General features: G+C 47.3%; 1 protein-coding gene across 1 annotated transcript in view; it reads left to right on the top strand.

Annotated features, from left to right (window-relative positions):
• RERE (arginine-glutamic acid dipeptide repeats) overlaps positions 1-21,614 on the top strand; it is a 307,198-nt gene that overhangs the window by 115,519 nt on the left and 170,065 nt on the right. Inside the window, 1 exon segment of the mRNA XM_044445541.1 lies at positions 19,703-19,773. Coding sequence (XP_044301476.1) covers positions 19,703-19,773 — 71 coding nt within the window.

The following is a 21,614-nucleotide window of genomic DNA, read 5'->3' as shown; positions in this document are numbered from 1 at the left end:
CTTCCACCGTTTCTCACTGCCTTCACTGGAGTGACTTGTAAGCAGGAGTGCTTTGGATAGGACTGGAAGGCTCTGAGAATGGAGCTCACCGTGAGACCTTGTTCCCTGACACCCCCTGTCTTCCAGGGAGGCAGGCCTAGTTACCTTGATAACTGTGCTCTGGAAAAGGGAGAGTAGCTACTTAGGAGCTGTCACGGAGCTGTCGCAGGGCTGCACAGGGACGGGAGCCGCAAGATGCTGTAATTGTGTCTGTGTTCTCTGGAGACCCTTTGTACTGCAAAGACATTTTGAGTAAAGCGCTTGGAGCAGAGAAAGTGTGTGCGCGCGTGCATGTGGGCATTTCTCTTTTAAGGACGTGGGTGATGCCACTGCAGAGATCCTTTAGATTGTTATTTCCGAGTTTCTGTTTCTTGGGAGGCCTTAGAAATCCCTATGTGAAGTGTTCGAGAACAAGAGTGTTATACTAACACAGTAGAACTGAATGTTGAACTGAGCAGAGTCCCTGCGGTTCGTAGTTTCAGTCAGCTGGCCATGCCCTTTCCCAGCATACTCCCTTCCACTCCCATGCTAACTGAGCATGCTTAATCCTCATTGGCCTAGGTTTGGGGGTTTTTGTGGTTCCTTTAAGGTTTTTCGCTGCATATAGATTTTTGCACTTCTGCAAAGCTGGGATTCTCCAAAGCTCTGCTGATACTTTTCACTTAAGTATGAGTGGTATTGTTTTGACTGCGCAATTGCAAAATGAATTTGGTATTAGTGGCACAGTGGAATTGTGCAGCAGCGATTCTTATGTTTGTGCAGCATTTTCAACTGTTTAGGGCACTACTTGTGCATTAACCTTACACCGACTGCCAGTAGCTTTATTCCTCCATACTGCAGATTGTGAGAACTGAGACTTGTGGCTTCCCTTTGCAGAATCCAGGGAATTATAGGTAGTGCCAAGAATGCTGTGATTCAAAATCATTACCCCCCTCATACAATTATACTTTCCAAGGTTCCCTGGGATTAAGGAGTTACCATTGAAAACCAGTTTTGCCAAAGGATCAGAACAAGTCAATCGCTCACGGAAGGTTTCATTAACCTTTGTACCGGCACATAGGCATGTGAGTGGTTCTTCTTAGATCTGCAGCTGTATGTGTTTATGGGACAACCCTTTTTCCTTTCATTCATCCTGGAGCTGAGTTGGTCTTGACACCAAGCGGGTGAGTGGTGTTTGTCAAGACGAGACATCGAACAGGTCCTGTGGTCTGTTGCTGTGCTAGCTTCTCTCTCCTTTTCGCCAGCTGGTGAAACTGGTTTATCAGCTCAGTCCTAACTGAGTGTACCCATTAGCTTCAGTGTGGTTGATTTCCATGTATGTGTATATACTTAGAAAGCTGTAGTGTGTATGTGGATATATACTTAAAATATACTTAAAAACACCCTGGCCTTATGAAATCCTTGACATGGAGATCGTACCGGGGGTTGGCAAGCATTTGCAAAACTCAGGCACCAGAAAAACAGAAGAAACGTGTGGGCCTCAGCTCATGTCTTGTAAGCCGCCCCGAGGCTTCGGCAAGGGGCGGCATAGAAATGACGATGATGATGATGATGATGATGTCCTGGTCCCCACTTCCTTCTATGGCAGGAGCTGCTACTGCATATTCCTGCTTATACTTACTTGTCCTGCAAAATGGCAGTTGGTGGTTCCAGTTTTGTCATCCTCATCTCTCTACAAGCCTTTTTTGACGGACAGTGAAACAGCCTCTCTATTTGTGCCACAGTTTTGGAGCTGTTGGATTAGCCCTTGATCACAGCAAAGAAACAGAAGCCATTTGGTCCGTCCTTTGTTTCTGATTTTTCATGTCTCTCCAGCACATTTACATCCAGGCAAAGTGGAGCCAGATTTTTTTTCCATTTTATTTTATTTACCCAGAGCCTAATTGGGCTGAGATCTCCTATGGTTAAGTTGCAATCCTCTGCCCTTTTGCTTAGCAAGCAAGCATTTGAACTCTGAAGCTCCGGAGGTTTAGCTTCTGCTGGCTCAATTAATTGTTAAATGTTCCCTTTATAATAATTATACATTGATGCTTTTCCTTGGTACCCGCCAAGGAAATGGCTGAAACAGTTGTTTAATCCCAAACCTGCTCTTAGATCTTTTTTTTAAATAAGAGTGTCTCTTTTGAAACCCTCTCAAAAAAGCAAGCGAAGGAAATACATTTGTGTGTGTATGTGTTTTATTTTTTAAGCAGTCTAATGGTATTTGAGTTGGAGGACATGAGTGAAATTGAAATGCAGGCATTTGGCTCTCGCCCTGAGAGTGATTGGCTTGTGTTTGACATTGACCCATGTGTTTGTCTTGCTTCCAGATATTGCCTTCTATTTGTTCTGACAGCTTCACCAGCTGAGAGAGGCAAATGTGCCAGAATTAGAGAGAGAGAGAGAATTCACTGCACTAGAAAAAAAATAAAGGCGCAAGGAACCTGCTGACAAAGATTTTGCTTTTCATCTTAAATCGATATATGAATTCCATCCCTAGCTCCTTGCCCCACAATTCTTTTCCTTCCTGAGCCCCCAGCAGCACAGAGACCTTGCTGTCTCTGGTCCAGGGGTGGGATACCTCAAGCCTGGGGGCCAGACCTCACCCTCTGGGGTTCCCATTCCAGGTCGCCAGCAGTCTCCAGAGTGCCATGACCCCTTCCCCTGGAGCCTCATCCTTTCCCCAGCCAGTGCCCACGTGGAGGGATCCTGACTTTGTGCAGCCTTTTCCCATGCTAAAACGCTGAGACGCTTCTCCTAAGGCAGGGCTGGGACTATTGGCAGTACGAGCTATACTATGCTGGAGCCTTTTGTGTTTTTGTCCCGCCCTCTTTGCCTCGGCATCACCCTGTCTGCCTTTGGCTCTTTTGGCCACTGGATTGTGGCCCCTGGAGAGCTTCTCTGGAATGGAATTTGGCCCTTGAACTGAAGGAGGTCCCCCTCCCTTGCTTAGAGCCTGTGCCTTCCCGTTTGCCGAGCAGCCCTTTGTCTGAAGGCTGGCAGGGTTATCGCTACGCAGTGACTCACTCTTCCCTCTCAGTTGTTCATCATATTCCTTGATGTTACCTCAGCTGAGTCAGTGATGGAGGAAGGCAGTGGGCCTCACAGTTAGTTTCTAGTTTCTTATGTCTTATGGCTAATGCAAGATGGGAAGGCACACCTGCGTGGCGAACATTTGGAACGGCTGTCCAGGTCTGCCACAGCCCCCGTGACTTGAATAAACCATGGCGGACTCCCTGATCTTATGAACCGCTGACCCATGTGAGTCAGTACCCCCACATTAAGACCTAAATCACTTTTACAATGGTTTTATCTCAAACCAGCATACAAAGGTACATCATATAGAAAGCACCGTATGTATGAAATATGTAACAATGGGCTTCTGAGAGAGCCCAGTTTCAGAATACTGGAATGCTTCCGTTTCTACAAAATAGGCTTTGTTAAATGCATTCTGAGTCAGTCTATTGTAGCGCCATAGTATTTATACCAGGCCTGGGAAGCCTCGGTCCGTGGGGTTTCTCCAGTCTGCCCACCAGCTTCTCCCCCAGGCCTCTTTGCAGAAAGGAAAAGCTCTTATCTCCAGTTAACCAGTTGCTCAGAGAGAAGAGCTTTTTCCTAATGAGCACTGGAAATGCTTCGTTTTGTCATCACTCCGCAAGGAAAAGCTCTTCCCTTTGATCTGCTGATCAGAGATGAGCATTTTGCTTACTTCTGGATGTTGGAAGGAAGCTGAGGAGTTCATTTCTCCTTACCTCTGAGGCTTGTCCTGCAGAAACTTGCTGTACTTGTGAGTAGAAATGTGGAGGCTTGGCATTTCAGATGCTACTCAGAAGAGCTGTGGGCATGAATTATACTGCTTGCTTCTGAGCAGACCTGTAGCACATTTGTGGCTTACATCAGAGTAGGTTTAACCTTTTTAAGAATCACACCTTTGCTCCACCTACTTTGCTTTGGGCCCTGCTCATGGGTGAGATGCCGCTCCTGAGACAATTCCCATCATTTGGAATGTGTCCCTTGGATTTTTATTTTTAAAAGAAGCCCCTACCTCAGCCTGCCCTAAGTGTTGGTGTCGCATAAGGATTTCATGGCGTGGTGTTCCCCTGCCCTGCGCGGAGACGCTGGCAAACTTCTGCATGGGAAGCTGGTGTTCTGTCACTGACCCGCATCTTTCCCTAGGTGCCCTAACATCTGAAGCGATTACATACTCCTGCCTTGGGGCAAGGGCCTGCTGCACAGCGGCAGCTTGAGGGGATGGGATGTGCCCTGCATGTGTCCATGCGCAAGAAGCCATCTGCTCTGCTTCTGGGCTACATTTTACGCCCGTGGACAAAATGCTGCGAGTGAGTTGCGTGAATATGTGAAGTGCTGAGCACCCACAGTCCAATCTGTGCCTGAAAGGATAACGGGAGCCTGTGATCTTGTGCTTCTCACACATGAAAGCCACCCACACGGACTCCGGTTTTTAATCAAGAAAGCAAAGCAGCCATGCTTGGGCTCGGTCTGTTACTAGAATCAAAAAAAGAGTGCTACAAGGCGAAAATCTATGCTTTCCCTTCCTGCTGCTAGTGCGCACGCACCCCCCCCCCCCAGCACAGGCCTAACGTGGCAGGCGTTGTTCTGGCTTTTAAAATATGGAGCAGCTGTTAATGGATGACAGATGGTGCCTCTCTTAAGGACTGATAAATGGAGGTTGATCCTTAAATCCAGCTCTTTTAACTTTCTAGCTATCTGCACATATATTTTTCATTAAATAAAGCAAGCAAAATCCCAGGGAAGGGAAAAGACGACAAACATAATAGGGCTGTGTACCGGCAGACGGTTGATAATGCTGATTTAGAATACCCTGCATAGCGTTTTTATGTTGTGTCTTTATATATTTCCCATTCATGTTGTGGGAAATGGAGTTTGCAATGAGGAGGTGGAATACAGCCAGTTAAGTGTCAGAATTTTAGGAGACTGATTTTGAATCTCTGACCTTGGCTTTATTTATCACTTCCAGTAGCTGCGGGCAATGCTGGATCCAGCGCTCTCTTGACCTGGAAGATGCAGGCAGTACAGTCTGAAAATTCTCTTTTGCTTGCCCTCAACCTTTTTGGGTGCTCCATGAAAAGTGATGCTGTTGGAACGGAAGTCCTTTTGCCTGTGAGGTCCCAGTAAATAGCTCTGAAGCTTCCTCCGCCTCTTTTGAAATCACTTCATAGCTCTCTGGATTTATTTGGAATGCTCTCTACATTGGGCATGACACTGTGGAGAAATAAAGGCACTGTCCATGCAGTGATGCAGCCTTGGTCATTTTTGACCCTGGGCTTCCTGGTCTTGTGAGGCAGCCCCTTAGCTAGCCACAAGTACGGCTTCAGTTGTGAAGCAGCACTTAACTTTTCTCTTCTCCGCCCACCCTTCCAGCTTTCATTCCATTATTTAAAATGGATTCTATATCCCAGATAAGTTAGAGCAACCACCAAAGTGGTTGCTGACCCTGATTTGCAAAAAAACCAACTCTGCTTGTGTGTGGGCTTGTATTTTAAGTTCACTTTCTTCACGGCACTGTCCTGACTGCAAGAACGGAGTAGTGTTTACTTCTGCACTTGCTGCTGTCTGGGTGGTTATCTGGGCCCCTTTGGGCGTCAGGACCTGGATTTTAGCCCTAAGGCCCAGACTTTAACCCAGGGTGCCATGGTAGCTCAACAGCAGGGCACATGAAGACGTGGGGTCAGGCCTGGGCACCTTCAGGTACAAACTAAAGCAGACGCCTATCTGAGAACCTGAGGAACCTCTGTGGACAGACCGGTGGTCTAATTCCATATAAGGCCGCTCCGCATGAGCCACGGCAGTAAAATGCAGTGACACATTTAGCAGCCTCTACTATGGATGGATGCTTTGAGCTGTTAATTACGGAGTGGATGTATTTCTCACTTGATACCTCAATTCTGTGTGTCAATACAGAGCCTGTGAATGGCTACCATGGGCAGAGGTGGTTCTTACCCAGTTTACCTCTTGTTTAGGGTTTCATTTGTTGCTGTAGCTCTGCCCATAAGAGTCAAGCCGTATGAGTGCTTTGCTCCCTGAAGTGGCATGTTGTTGTCGAGACAGATGTCCCTTGGATCTCATGATTTCTTCTTTTTCTGAAAACCCATGACAAAAGGGGCAGCTTGGAAAAGAAAGGCTTCTGCCTTCTGATTGGCATTTTGAGCAGGTGCACTAATTTTGTGGGAAGCCTCTTACAGCCTTTCCTGTAGAGAAAAGTGTCAGGATCCATTTGTGGTTTAAACAATAGCAAAATCTCCTTGTCTCTTAATTTAGAAAGCAAAGTAGCACTTAAGCCTTTTAGGCACAAAATACCTTGTTGAAAGGTTGCGAGGCTTGATTATAAAAATGCTGGGTGGATGGATAGCAAATTGCCAGACAAGAGGGAGCGCGAGGGAGGGGCTCGTTTGCGGTGGATGGCTCTGTCTGTGGCCTGGTGGGCTTTTGGAGGAACAGTGGGCGCATTTGTGTCGACAACAGAACGATGCCGAGCTCTTTCTCCACCCAAGATTTCAGATGGCTACGGAGAGGGAATTGGGCCTCGTGACTAATGTGGCGGCAAGTACCTGTGTTTGGTTTGATGCGCCTTGATAGTTTCTTATCTCCTCACCATTCTTCTTGGATATACACTGTGGGTCTGGAGATGTTTATGATCCAAGCACAATGTTCTTCTCTTTCCTCTGTTTTAAAGTGTGCCGGCCTGCTTCGTGGGCTGTTGAAGAAACAAAGCTGAGAGGTACCATTAATTTAATGCCACCGGCTCTATAAAACTGAAAAGTCCTATAGGGCTTGCAGAGGTAGGTAGGTAGGCAGGTAGGCTAAAGGAAGGAACACCGAGAGCAGACGGCACACGAGGTGAGGTGGTTGTCGGTGTTCGCAACAGAAGGAATCTGCGTGGAGGGAATTACAAGCACAGCCTGCACATTTTTTATTTTATTTTATTTATTAATTAAAACATTTCTATGCCGCCCCTTGCCGAAGCCTCGGGGCGGCTCACAGCATAGAATAAAATACACAATAAATTAAGACAATAACAATTAAAATATATACATTAGAATAAAATAAGCCTCCCTGGCCAAATAAAATTCAATAGTATTAACATTTAAATTTCAATGTTTTTTGAAAGTGTGTTGGTTCTTCCTTTCTTTGACATGTGAACTGGTGTGGGGGATCTAGGAGGCTGGAGTGGGTGAAGCCATGCCCCCTTTTCATGTGTAAGGCTATCACTAGTGCAGAGGGCTGGAGAGCTTTGTAAGGGACCCACACCTTCTGAACTCTACGAGCAGGTCAGAACCTTTATGAGCCCATTATATGTATACCTTCAAGCCTAATTCTGGGAAACCTGTAAGTTTCAATTGGCCTTGCATTATACCTTTCTGCCTGTATTCTTAGCAACCTCTGGGCTTGTATGATAAGTGTAGCCCTGGCAATAACCTATCAAAATCAATCATAAATGCATAAATCTATTAGCCCAAGGACATGCTTACTGCCCTACTTATTCAGCCAAACCCTAGTTAGTCTTAGGGGTCTTAGTGATCTTAATTGGTGGTCTCTAAAGCTTCCGTATAGCCTGAAGTGCCTGATCCTGCCTAATCTTGGAAGCTAAGCAGGGTTGGGCCTATTTGAAATCTGGATGGAGGACTTAAAATGTTGTGACCCACTCAGGGACTTCAGCTACAGGCAGTACAGAAATGTAATGTAATAACAGAATCATAGAATAGTAGAGCTGGAAGGATCTAGAAGGCTGTCGGGTCCGACCCCCTGCTAGTTCAGGACACTCAGTTGCGCCATCCCGTTCAGCGGACTGTCCGAATGCCTTTTTGGACATGCACGTGGTAGGCATGTCATGCGTAGAGCCAGCTGGAGCTGGGGGTCAGACTAGATGGCCTGGGAGACCCCTTCTCACTTGCTCTCCTGTGTTAGTGCAGAGCCTCGTTTGAGGCTTGAGGATGGCTTTGCATTAAGACCGTCAATTGCTAATAGAAGTTACTAATCCTGGGCTGTCCCAGGATACGTCGCTGTCTGAAGCAAAGGGCAAGGTGGCACCGTCTCCCGTTCCATGTAGGAACCAAGTTGAGAGGGCCATGCAGTCTTGCTTGAATGCTGGCCGTTGGTCAGCATCCTCTGCTGCCTCTGAGGGCAGCAGGCTAGGTCAGGTGGGGCAGGGAGCACACAGCCTCCTCCAGCACCTTGCTGCCGCCTCCCAGCATTTTGCTGCCTGAAGTGACTGCCTCGTTTTGGTTTACTGACGCTCGCCCTAACAGTTGGAAAGTTTATCGTTCTCTAGAAAAATGCTGCTGTTGGCTGCTGGGGGAGTTAGGGGGGAAAGCACATTGAAGGTGGCAGCACAGCAGCTTTTAGTGAGGTCTTAGGACCTTTAAGATGTTTCTCTTGGCTCTTCAGGAAAAAAAAATTAGCACTGCTATGAGAATTGGGAGCCAGGTGCTCTTAGCCTGCTCCGTTTTCCTTCTCCTTGTGCCTTTCAGCTGTCAGCAGTTTGCATGAAAATCGGGCATATCTGTCAGAACTGGAAACAATATACTAGATCAAAAAGTACATTAGTCTTGCGGAGGGAGCCTTATAAAATAGCGTGCATCGCTGGCATGGTGGTGGGGTAGAAGAAAAATAATTGGAGTGGGAAATCATGTAGCTTGATGCTGGAACCAGAGAACTGTTGCTTTCATAAAATGAGGAGCTCCAGACTACAATTAACTGTCATTAATTTTGTTGAATAGAAATATGTTCCATTTACTGTACAATCAGGAGCCAGGCTTGAATGAGTTTAAATTGATGAAATCTAAATTATACTGACAGTCCATTAAACAGCAGCAGCAGCAGCAGCAGCAAACCCCTGAAAGGAAAATGGATTCTCTATGAGACCAGTTTATAATAAAATCATTTTGTGAAATAAGAACCGCCTTGCAGGCATCAGTCCTGTGTCTTTCAAGCGAAGGCAACAAATTGGTGGAGTCTTTTGGAGCAGGAGCTGGTGCCTTGGTGCATTGTTTTCTTGACAAGGAGCCAACAGCCTTGCTTGAAATCTGCTTGGCAGGAAACGACACTAAAAGATCAGACTAGCAATTTGTTTGTTGTCAGCTGTGTGGGTGGTGGCAGGGGAGGGAGGAGAGGTAAATTTACACCTCTTTACCTGTCTGTCTGGTGATTTCCTCTCTCCCCCTCCTCCCCTCCCTGAAAAGAATAGATCCCCTCCCCTCCCCTCGGAGGTTCCTTTTCATTGTCTCTCTCCCTTGCCTTCTTTGAAGGGTTGCTTGGGAGCCTGTTGTTTCAAATCCCCCTCCCCTGAAAAGGCCTGTCACCAGCACCCGCTGGGTTTGAGGTGCCCCGGCAAAGCCCTTGTCACCCAGCAGCTGAGATCCCCTACAGACACGAGGCGCGAGGAGCTACCAGGCTAGTGGAAGGGCTCCAGGTTGCAGTATGTAAAGCTTTGCTCACATGTGGGGCTGCACGGGGTGGGAAGATGGCCTTGAGGGATGGGCCTATTCTGTTCAAGCCAGCACTTGAAATTTGGCCCGCTCCTGGCCTTTCTGGACTCCTGGTTTTTCCCTAATCAGTGGCTCCCTGGGCTCTGAAGCTGTTTTCCTTGCGCACAGCCTGGTCTGTTCCGGGGCCCTCAGTGCTGCCCCACGTAGCCTCCTTGACTCCGTTGACCCTGCTCCCCTTGCTCTTTCCCCTCAGCCTTCTGCACTGTCCACCCATCCCTTGTCTCCCACTCCCCCCACACAGCAGGGTCACTGCTGCTCGCCTCCCGTCAGGCAGCTCTGCCTCAGTTTTCCCTTTCGGGTGGCCCTGTGCCCCACCTTGTACTCCTCTTTATTGAGGCATCCTCTCTTTGCAAGGCAGTCTTGCCCAAGTCTGGCTGAAAGATAAAGAAGCCTCAGGAGAGAAACGAGGGGCCTGGAAGTTTCCCATCAGGAGGAACCCGGACGGCCCGCCAGACAGGCGAGCCACGCAGCTCACACGGCCATGGTCTTTCCTGCTCTGGTGAGATGCAGTGCGCTTCTGTTCTAATTCTGGTAACAAGTCTGCATACGGAGATTTGAAAACCCGTATCCTCATTTGTGAGTGGAATGATACATTTCCTCCTTATTGCTCTATCCTTTGCTGCTTTCCCCTTTGGCTTCATGTTCCTTAGACCTTGAGAGTTCATACAGTCATCAGCAGCGGCTTGTGGTGAGCAGAGACGCATGTTGCACGATCACTGCCTTTCTGTGGCTTGTGGTGCCGTCTGAACCCAGGCAGTATGGCTTACGGACGGCTTAAACAACCCTCAGAGAATGGTACAATATCCCACACGTTATTCAGGGGTTGTCCAAGCCTCCAGCAAGGCCAGCCTGTAGGTTTGCTAGGTGTTTTGCTGCTGAGACCCTGCTAAGAGATGCTGGAGCAGTGGGAGCAAAATGGCGGTGTCCGGAAGATCAGGGCTTGCAGTTTGGTGGGATGTGGCAGGGCCTAAGACCATTGTGTGGGCACTGACAGGCATGTGTTGTAAGCCTGGTGTACCTTATGAGTAGAAGCTCATGGTCACCGGGGTCAGAGTGAATACAAGAAGTGTTTGTCAAGTCTGATTGTGTGTTTTCAGGTATTACTGGGGAGAGAAGGGGAGAGGGGTGGCCGTGGTTTGGCCGTATCCTCTTCTCCCTCCCTCCCCCAAGTCCCGTCTGAGCATGCGAGCAAAGCTTTGCAAGAATGTATTGCAAAGGCAGATGTGCTGGGGGATAAGCTTCTGGAGTGAAATTAGCAGAAGATTTTTTAAAAAAAACATGATACCAACAGAACGTGGCACTTATAAAAAAAAAGGTGCTGTTAATAGCATGCCAAGAGTAGATGCTTCCATTATTGCTATTACCACAGCTACAGATGAATGTTAATTGCCTTGGACTGCTCACAGATCTGGATAAATAGAATTTCGCTGGCCTCCACGCAGCATAAAGCACAGCAGCAAGAAGGCGCACTTAAATGTCTCTCCGGCAGCGTATACATTTGTGAATAGACCTTTTGTTGTTTGCTTAATAATAAAAAGATGCGTACACAGAGATCTCGGATTATTTCTAAGATCAACTTCCTTTAGTCTTGTCCTAGAAAATGGCACAAATGGGATATATCTTCACAAGTGCAAATGTTATGCAGATTGTTAATTGCACGCCAATAAAACAGGAAGCTCTGATACAACGCCTGCACAGAGCACAGGAGGAGGGAAGGGGCTGCAAAGGTGCCCCAGGGGGAAAATGCCTGGGCCAAGAAGTGTGTGTGCCCTGGCTGAAGGCGCTTTTAGCTAGACTTCGAAAGCTGAGAGCATGAGTGTTGGGTAGGCAGCAGGGGGTTGTAGACCGTTGGTGTTGGTGGCTTTAAAGGAAGGCATCCCCCTCAACCCAGCCAAGAAAGTGCACCATGGAGAGCCCGAGGCATTATCTGTTCGGATGATGCAAGCTTGGACTATTCTAGTAACGCAAACCCAAGAGGCACATAATTGGATTGCATTGTGTGTGTGTGTGTGTGTGAGAGAGAGAGAGAGAGAGAGAGAGAGAGAGCGTGCTTCACTGACTTTGAAAGATGGCTGTTTTTCCTTTAAAAAGGGCTTAGGGTATCCTTGTTTTCTGAATGTTTTTAAAAGTACGGATGTCTTGGGTATTCACATCACTTTGACAAGCAGAATATATCAGTGCCATGGAAATGTTTTAAAGGGCACATGTAAGGGAAGGTATACTGGAGAGTAAGCTGGGTCACCTGCTCCTGTATGGATGAGTGAATAGGATCAGTCATGTCTCCTGCTCTTCAGGCCATCCGTTGTTTTATATACATTGTGATGGTGGCCTTGCCCTGAGGCCGTGTGTGGTTGCCACACTTGTTTTAAAGAATGGCGCATTGCATAAGAGGCTTCATTTTTAAAATTCTAGGCATTGTGTTTCCAGTCTTCTCTGTCATGTGGATGATGTGCTTTCACTATTGAGTTTTGCTCCTTCCTGGCTTGCTCAGGAAGCAGAAAAATCATTATGCACTAATTTGGGTAAACAGTCTTAATAGTCTTCAGGATATTTGCGTTTTGAAGCTCTTATATTTGAGATTCCATCATTCCTCATTGCTGGCCTTGTTGATTGATACTAGACTTGCTATCATTGCTGGAATATTGGTGGTTGCTTGGAGGGTGGTGTGCTGGTCTTCATGGTCACCAGAGAGCTGTTATACAACAAACAGTTAATTTGCAAGAGGGCCATTTACTACGTAGTATTAACAATAGTCTAATAAAAATACTGTCCACTTTGAATTCATTTGAATCTAACATTTAAAACACAGAATGTACTTCATTATTTTTTCTTAATTAAATGCATCAGTTCAAATTTATTTGGCTGTTGAAGTAAACACCTACAAACATAGACATGCACGTGTACACCTGAGATATTTATACAGCATGTAAAAATAACATGTCACAGGCTATGTTTTAGTTTTGCTGACTAGAAGACAGTTAGCATAATTGGATCCAAATTATTTTGGAAACGTTTCCTGTGGTCCTTTGGCCACATCTTCCAGGAAATTTTGAACTTGAACCAGGTCATCTTAAGCAGCATTCCCAGGGCAGTCAGCAGTTCCCTGTGCTGGGCCAGTGTCGAGGTTGGCACGATTGGGCCGCTGACAAGGCCCCTCCTGGCTCGGCTTCTGCCCGTTGGAGGGGCTGCTGTTCGCTGAGCCCTCTAAGCAGGTGAACAGCCCCAGGTGAAGCAGCTGCCACTTCTTGGTTTGCCCTCTCTGCCTTTACCACCCCCCCCCATTAAAAAAGTGCTTCGTTGCCACCCATGTGCAGACAGTACATGCATCCCAAACGCTTTGGCTTTTAAGGAATTTCGCGAGGAGGAGGGGAGAAGTCCCCGGCTGGGACATGCTTTCTCATTTCACCTAGCAGAGCTCGAGTTGTAAACCCAGGAGATGGGTCTTTGTAATGGAAAAGTCGACGCAAAGCAGAGTTATAATTTTCTTCTCACAATGACCTAATTGAGTTCAAAAAGCTCTGGCAGGACAGGGCACGTGTGCTGTTCCCGTTGTCAGTGGGAGAGGCGCTTGACTGGTGACAATCTAATTATGAATTTGGGCTGCTCTGAAATCCAGTCCCTCTGTGCTGCAGCTTCTTTTTCTTCCTTTCAAATAAGCAATAGGATTCCTAGTTTATTGGGGGGGGGGAGTACCTGATCCCGCTATTATGCCAAGCGTATCTGCCCCCCTTAAAGCATCAGCACCGCAGGACTAACACTGTACATCTTGACAGATAGGGACCTCCCTGATAAAGTGGCCTGTATTACAAATAATAGTTTTTTGCATGTAGGAATTTGACACATGGGGATTTTTTGCAGGCTTTAGCTTGCTGCAGTTGCTATGGTTACACTATAAACACCCAGCAGGAAATGGCTTTTTGTTCAGCCACAAGGCAGTAGTATTGGTATTTGTGAATGGCCACTACTCTCCCTGATTGAGTTTGGCTGGGAAAGAGAGAGAGAAAAATGGAGGGAGGGATGCAAGCGGGTGTCAAGCAATTAATTCAGAGTCACAAACACGTTCCTTTATTGGGAAGCCAATAGCCTGAAAGGCTTCAACACTTTGACAAACTGTGATATCCCCGTGGCCTGCAAACAAATTTTTGGGTAGCCCTTCACAATAGCATCAAAATGTTAGCAGCTTGTCTTCTGGTCAGTTCCGGTGCAACCATTTGTGGTACATCTTTGCAGCTTCAGAGGTGTGGAGGATAGAAACTTCCCAATTGAGTCACCTGGAGATGGTGTTTATCACAGGTGAGCAGCTCTTTTAAAGTGTGTTGTGATTACCAGGTCTCTTCTTGTGGATGTGCCCAGTTCTTGAGGTTCTTTCTTCATTTGTCTGTGTGTCAGAGTGCCAGTGATCTGCCCAGTTCCATGAAACAAACCAGGTTGGCGTTTGACAGTGCTTTCCACTGAACTATATTCCTCTCCCCTGTTCCCAATATATTTAGCATTATCTTCTGCTGCTTTAAGTTGGCACAGTGCAGGGAATTAATCTTACATCATTAGGTGTTATGCTGTATGCCTTGGAGCGTGAATATCCTTGGTTTCTCAGGACTGATAGAAGCTCCAGCCCATTCATGTTGAAGCTGGCCCTTACAGATGTTGAATTCCAGCCCCATGAGCCGCTGCCAGCAGTTTGAAGCCCTCTAATGATTTGGACTACAATTCTCAGAAGCCCTGACCATTGGCCATGGGAACTGAAGTCCAAAACTCCTGGAGAGCACCAGGTTGCGGGAGGCTTGGGCAGAAGCAAAACGTTTTTACACTGCGGAATAAAGGGGAAAACACTGTTGCTTGCATATCTGTGCCAGCTTCAGAAGGCTGTGGGACTTCAAGAGGCACTTGGCTTTCCCAGTGTAAGTAGCATCAAGGGATCTTACTCTTTCGGCCTTCCTTCGGTCTGGGGCTCCTTATTGGCAGAGTTCAGGTAGCTGAAGCGATTTGCTTGTGGCATCTGGCACTTTTCTGGCAACCGCGAGCACTCTGTGGTGGCTCTTGGGTCATGATGTAAGAGTGGGAAGCAAGTCTTTCTCGGCAAAAAAAGATCAGAGGAAAAATTGAAAATGTTGGTGGGGGTGTGGAATGGAGATGCTTCTGTTGCAGAAAAACTCTTGGATTTAATTGGATTTCAGCAGCTTCCCTTAAAAAATGTAAAGGGCTTTAAAAGAAAAGACAACCAGGGTGGGTGGGTAGGAGAAGATGATTTTGAATGTTCTAGTTTGACATACCATTTGGCTCAGAACTATGTAAATTTTGCAAATCTTCACAATTCTGATTTTCTGAAGAAATCCCTTCCCTACTTCCTCACATTCTAGTCCATGAACACAGTTGCCCAACTGACATTTCATGCATCTGATGAAGTGGACTCCAGTCTGTGAAAATTAGCCGTACCAGGATATACCTGGTGAGAGCAGGCTAGTCATGTTGCCTGCATGGAGAGGCATTTCTTCCCTGGCAAAATTCCAGAAAAGCAGGATTCCGAGGGGGACAGCTCATGCAGAGAGGGTGCAGCTTGTCGGAGAGCTGGCTTTGCTTTAAAAGGAGCAGAGGAACAACCTGCCATGTTTTCATTTGTGCCATGCCGCGTGAAAGATGCTCTCCCACAGCTACATATTTGCTGTGACTTTTGATGCTTGGTCCACCTGTGACCAGATGGATAGGGCATTCTGTGGCACTCCTGTAGCTCCAGGCCTCAAATGCCTTAGCTTGGACATCTAGGCCAACATGCCGGGTCTTCTAGAACTGGTCCTTGCTGGTGCAGCTGGAGTCCCCCCACAACTTCCTCAGGTTTTCCCCCTTCAGCAGGTTGAAGAGGAGGGAGGGCAAGGCCATGTACGGTGGAGATGGTTTCCTGGCCCCATCTCCAGGTAGGAGACTCGGCCCGGGCAAGCACAACAGAGGGGCCTGGCCGCAGCCATTTGACATCTGATGGCCGGGCAGGGTATCTTCCCCCCAACCCACTTTGGGTTTTGTTCCCCCACATTATGGCAGCCGGGCTGCAGTGACTCACCCGCTGTGCTTCTTCAGCAGCCTCCGCCTGGGTTGCGTTAAGGGGTGGCAGCGCAACTAGCCAGAGGCCAGCACTGCGGCCTCCAGGTCAGCGCTTGTCCGAAGACCCAAGGGGACTGAGAGGGCTCCGCTTGCTCCTCTGCATCTTCAGCCTTTCGCTTGGCTCTCCAGTGCGCCTGGTGCGTGGCTTGAATGAACTGCCCCCTTCCTTGGCCCTGGGGTGCTTTGTCACCCGGCCTGGCTTCTCTTCCCATTGGTGCAGGTTTCTGTCACTTTCTGCACCATTCAGATGAGATGCTGCAAGCAGCCAGGGCCGTTTTTCCAACAAAGCCAGCAACACCGCAGCCCTCTGCGCGAGCACCATTTTGCTCCCGCTCCTCCCGCTCGCCTCCTGGTTAGTGGCACTGCAAACCGGAGCCCTATGTGAATTCCTTGACGCGAGGTGTGCACAAAGCACAGAGCAAAAATGAAGCTCTAGTCACAGTCCCTCTCAAAAAGGAGCTGGAGGCTGAAACTGCGTCGAATCCCATCTTCGATAATACTCTCAGCTTATCTAAATTCATTCTTTAATGTCAGTTTGTTTTTAAGCATTTCCCCTGTTGAATCATTTTGTGGTATCACACTTAAGCAGTTGCAGAGTCTTTATCCCTTGAGGTGGTTGGGTTTCTTTCTCTCACCCTCCTTCCCTCCCTCCCTCCTCCTCCAGTGATCGAAGAAATTAATTCCTCAGCATACGGCCTCAATTTCAGCTTGTGGTATATAATCTTTCAGGATGAAAGGCATATTTCCATAAACGTAAGAGACTTTATTGTGAAGATAATGCACTTGTAGAATTGCTGGCTGTAAAAAGGAGATGTAGAATGAGTGCTATTGCTTGACTCTCTCTCTCTCTCCGAGCCCCCCCCCCTTCCCTCCCACTCCTACAACAATTAGGTATTAAAGCAATGAGGGGAGAGAGCTTGCAGTATCTTCTGCGTGAGGATTATTCACAGATATGCCTCTTGGCAGGACAGCGTGCATGCTTCCAGAGAAAAAGAGAGAAGTGGGGAGAGAGAAGAGGCGGCCTGTGTAACTGGAGGAGTGGTCAAGGGATGCCTCGGGAACCATCTGTAGCTCCTGGGCAGTTGAATCAGCTGAACAGAAATCAAGCTGGTGGGGAGCTCTGTATTGCCTCCCTGGAAAACGGGCACACAAAGACGTTCCCTCCCTCCCTCCCTCCCAGTTCCCTCTGATGCCACGTAGTGGGATTGAGGGAGCCTGCGAGGGAGAATCCTATGGATTGCAACCAGGGCTGGGAAAGGAAGGGAGGAACTCGTTGGTGCTCTGCCTGACACAGAAAGCAGGCCGCTGTCTGGCGGAAAGCAAGCAGGCAGGCAGGTCACAGCCTGGTTGTGTGGAGAACTTGATGGCCATCCTCCGGGAAAGTCGTTCAGCCTGAGAACGGAAGGTGCTTTATAGTGGGTAGCCGAGTGTGAATAGGTCTCTCGTGCCACCTGATTTCCCATGAGAGAGGTTGCTGTGCAGCGGTATTGCTTTCCATCAAGTACTGGAGCAGAAGATTTCCTGCTGGCCTCAACCAGGAGTCCCGAACCTTTTGAGAGCCATGGGCACATTGTGGGATGTGAGAAGCCACTGCAAGCGCCATGGCGAAAGTGCTCACGGGGGCGATGCATCCAGTCATTTAATGGCTGTCGTGGAGGCCTAGCCAGAGAACTGCCAAACTAGAGCTTGGGCTGGAGGGAGAGGTAGCAAGGCTAAGGGGTAAAGAGAGGAGTAGACGACTGGAGGGGGAGAAACAGCCGGGCGAAGAGGGTTGTGAAGAGAGGAGGCTAGAGGAGGGGGAGTGGGAATATTAGCAAGGTGGGCAGAGAGGAGAAGCAAGGCTGGAAGTTGTGAGCAAAGGAAGAAAGGAGAGCGGAAAACTGTGTGGGTGAGGCCAGGGCGGAGCGCTTTCCCTTGCTTCTTCTCCACTGAACAGCTAATCGGAAACAAAGGAGAACCCAGCTCCATAACCTGCTTTTAAGTTTTTAAAATTAAAAATACATTTTTGGAGAGGGTAGCTACTGGGGAGCTTTGCAGGCAGCAGTTTGGGGACCTCCACCTGTACTGATTTAGCATTCGATTTCAAAAAGTGTGGTGTAGTGGTTAAGAGCATGGGACTGGGACTCAGGCGATCTGCGTTTGAGTCCCCACTCAGCCATGGAGCCAACTGGGTGACTTTGGGCCAGTCACAGACTCTCAGCCCAACCTACCCCACAGGGTTGTTGTTGTGGGGATAAGATGGAGGAGGAGAATGATGCAAGCTGCCTTGAGCCCTTTGTAGGAAAAAGGCAGGATATAAATCGAAGAAGAAAAAAAAAAGTGAAATGGTTTAGTTTGACTGGTGCTGTCACCACTGTTACGTGTATGTAATTTTATGGAAAAACATCCTTTTAGAAATAGTAAGTTTTCTGGTAGAAAATACGTAGTAGTGGGAAAAGCTTTTGTTGTTGAGTTGCTGTCCCAGCTGGAAGTGTTTGAAGCTCTGTACTCTGATTAGAGCTCTGTTGATCAAGAGAACAATGGCTCTACGTTTATTCATTTGTTCAGGTTTATACCTGGTCTGATTGACTTACAATGAACCATTGTTTTAAAATGCACTATCCAAACTAATAATTAAACTAAAGAGGGGGACTCTCTTAAAAAAAGATTAAAATAAAACAAATCTAAAGTTTAAAAGGTTAGAAGGAAGCTCCTCTGGGGACAGCTTTCGAAAGCCCTTTTTTCCTAGCCACCCACTGCAGCTCAGTTGCAAAGGGATCTGGAGAGGAGGTGTCCAGGTAGGGGCAGGTACAACTGCAGTGCATTCCGTCAGGAGGTGTGTAACCCCATCTGTGGCATCTATGGTGAGTACCACTCACCAAGGCAGGCAGCCTGTCTACCAACTGCACTCCCAGCTTACTTGGACTGAGCATCTCTTTGCTGGCTGACACCTGTGCCATTACTGCACTTAAACCCCAATTTAGCATTTTCATTCCTCACTTGAATTAGATGAAAAAGAGAAATGGAGCCGTTTATCATCTGCCTATTGAGGTCTCTTAACCTGAATCTCCTGATGACCTCACTCAGCCATTTAATGTAGACGTGAAGAACCATAGGACCCCATGGGCTCACTGCCAAAGAGTCAGGTAGTCGTCCTCAGCACACCTTCTGGAATTGACCACACAGGTAGGAATGGATCAACTTCAGTTGAAACTGTGAAAGGACGCATTAGAAAAAAGGTTGCATTTGAGTTGCAAGAATAGTTCTGTCAGGGGAGCTTGATTCACCCTGGGTTGTTCACAGATGCAGGTTTGATATCTGCTGCTGTGATGACCCTGGGCCCATGTGCTCCCCAAGCAGGACAGCACAGTCGTTCAGGTATAGATGCTGCAGCCTTTGCGCTGCTATTGTGGAGTCCACTGGCATCACCAGAAATGCTTCTGGGCTGCGGACATCAAGGATTGCAGCCAGGAAGAGGAAGAGTTATATAACTGATGCTGAAACTTCACTCCAGACCTTGAGGTAGGGCTAGTCTTTGTTCTGTGAGTATCTGAGTAGGCTTTCCTGCTTTCTGCAGTCAAATCCGCCCTCTTGATGCCAGTGCAAGTAGTCACAGTTCCTGTTGGTCTCATTTCGGTTTCTATGAGAACGTTGTGCTTCTTGCAAAGGAATTCTGATGTTGCTTACCTCGCTTACTGGGAATAATGATTGGGTAGTCTTTGTAATAAGAAGGGAAAATGGGGTTATCATTGCTTGATTTTTGATAGCAATTTAGCCACCAGAAATTTGTTTCCCATCTTGTTTGGCATGGCTCTCTGGTGGTTATCTGGTCATCACATCATCTTTAATTATGGGAGAACACTTAACTTTGCCTGTTTTTATGGCAGAGTACCCATGGGAATTTCCATGAAAGCTTGTGCAATGCTACTTCTAAATGTATTATAATAGATTGCTTATATTTCGTTTCTGCGTACCAGATTGCATTTTGTACTAATGATTCTCTGCTGTATATGTTTATCCATGCCAAGATAGGAAATATAATGGCCAGCAATTTAAATGAAACCATTCTTTTCTTTTCTTTAAAGATTGCGTGTACATTGAAAGTCGCCGACCAAATACACCATACTTCATCTGTAGCATTCAAGACTTCAAATTGGTAAGCAGTGATACCTACTTTTCTTTTTAAAAAAAGCATAACTCTCTCTCTCTCTCCTGAATATGATGGCATGTCTTCATTCCCACTCCCCCCCTGCAGCAGTACAACAGAAAGCCCACTCATGCTTCTCTTACAGAACAGGCATCGGGACCTTTCCTTCTTAAACCTGTCACCATTGCCACCATCCTTTCCCTAAATCTTGAATCCTTAGAAGCCAGATCTGCAGAATCTACTTTACGGAAAAGGAGACAGAGCTGATGGCAGTTTGCCTTTCGTTCTCCTTAATCACTTGGCACATAGAAGGCAAGAAGTTGAGACAGTTCCTGAATTTGCAGACTCTGTGGTTACGTGAAGAATTCTGATTTAAGTGTTTTTGAAGGACTTTACAATTAGGCAAGTAGAGAAGGAACAGCCGCATCAGGGGAAACAAACAGCTTCTCCTACCCCCTCAGTTACAATTCTAACTTAGTTCAGTACAACTTGAACTAAGGGGGCAGCTTGGGGCTTGTCCCTGAGGTAAGCTTCAGGCAATAGCAAAGTGGAGATGGAAGCATGCTCAGAAACTGTCTCATTTTCTGGTGTGTAGCAGAAGGGCTACAATGGACAGACGGGTGACGAACCTGTCCGATCAAAAGGTGTTTAAGGATGTGTGGGGTGTCTGTCCATGAGCTGAGTGTCTTTGGAGACGGGTATTTGGAACTTCATGCTTTATAGGAACTAGGGAAGGGGCAATATAGGTTGGGCAGAATCCCCTCTTGGTGACCTGTCAGGTGGTTTTTCGCAAGATGGAAATACCCTTTTTGCCATCCGTGCAAAATCTCTTGCTTCCGCATGGCCTCCTTGTCTGGAAGGGAAGAGTTGCCGACAGGTAAGGAATTTGGAAGAGGAAAAGAGTAGGCTGTCTTTTCCTGAGGATGGATTTCAGGAACTTTTCACAGAATGCTTGTCCAGAACCAAAGCTTCTCTGCCCTTCCTAGTCTCTGCAACCTTGGTTCTTGTGACTTGCTTTCATAGTGTTTTTTTTTTTTTTTTTCCCAATGCCCTGGCTGTGTATGTGCGGCAGGGGAGGCGGGGTTGCACTGTGAGGTTGGATATAGGTTGTTACTTGGCTTTACTTCATATAATTAGGGGTGGGTGAGAACAGGACTGTTGCTGCAGTTAAGACGTCCTTGTGCACGTCTGGTGCTTTGATGACCATTGAAATATGATCTTGATGAACAGTGAAAGGTAAATATTGTACTTCCCTGGTGTGCCACCTGTTGAACATTGTGCAGTTACACACGGACATAAGAAGCAGCTTGGACCTGACCACACCATCCATCCATCCATCCAGCCCTGCCTGCCTTTCTGCTTAATCAGTCACATTTAAGACGAATACACAAAGGTCTCAGAAGATGCCCTTTGCTGAGGCCCCTGCCGTCTGAGTTGGCTCCCAGTTGAGGAGGAGGGTGATCAGGACCTGGCAAGGTGTGGTTTCCCAAGTGCGGAATGCTTTTCCTAGCTATTTTTGCCTGGCACCTACCTCACGCACACCTGGTTACCTCCATGGAAATGCTGGTCACCAGTGGGAATGCAAGGAATTCCCTCTTGCCTTCCTTCCTGCTGAGTGAGCTTTTTCTCTGGCTTGATCAGCTTGCTTCAAGGAAAACAATGGCACCTTTTTCCACAGCTAGTTTGGGAGGAGGCTGAGCATGGATGCGTTTCCTCTTTTGTCCGTGAATCGACTCTTGTACTAACTATGGACGAGTTCTGTGTTCAGTACAGAAGGAGATTTATTTATTTATTTTTCGATTAATATCCTGCCTTTTTCCTACAAAGGGCTCAAGGCAGCTTACATCATT

The sequence above is a fragment of the Varanus komodoensis genome, unplaced genomic scaffold (assembly GCF_004798865.1).
Source record: "Varanus komodoensis strain SLA01 unplaced genomic scaffold, ASM479886v1 scaffold48, whole genome shotgun sequence".
Classification (NCBI taxonomy): Eukaryota; Metazoa; Chordata; class Lepidosauria; order Squamata; family Varanidae; genus Varanus; species Varanus komodoensis.
Note: the sequence above shows the minus strand (reverse complement) of the source record. Positions and strands in the feature narration are given on the sequence as shown.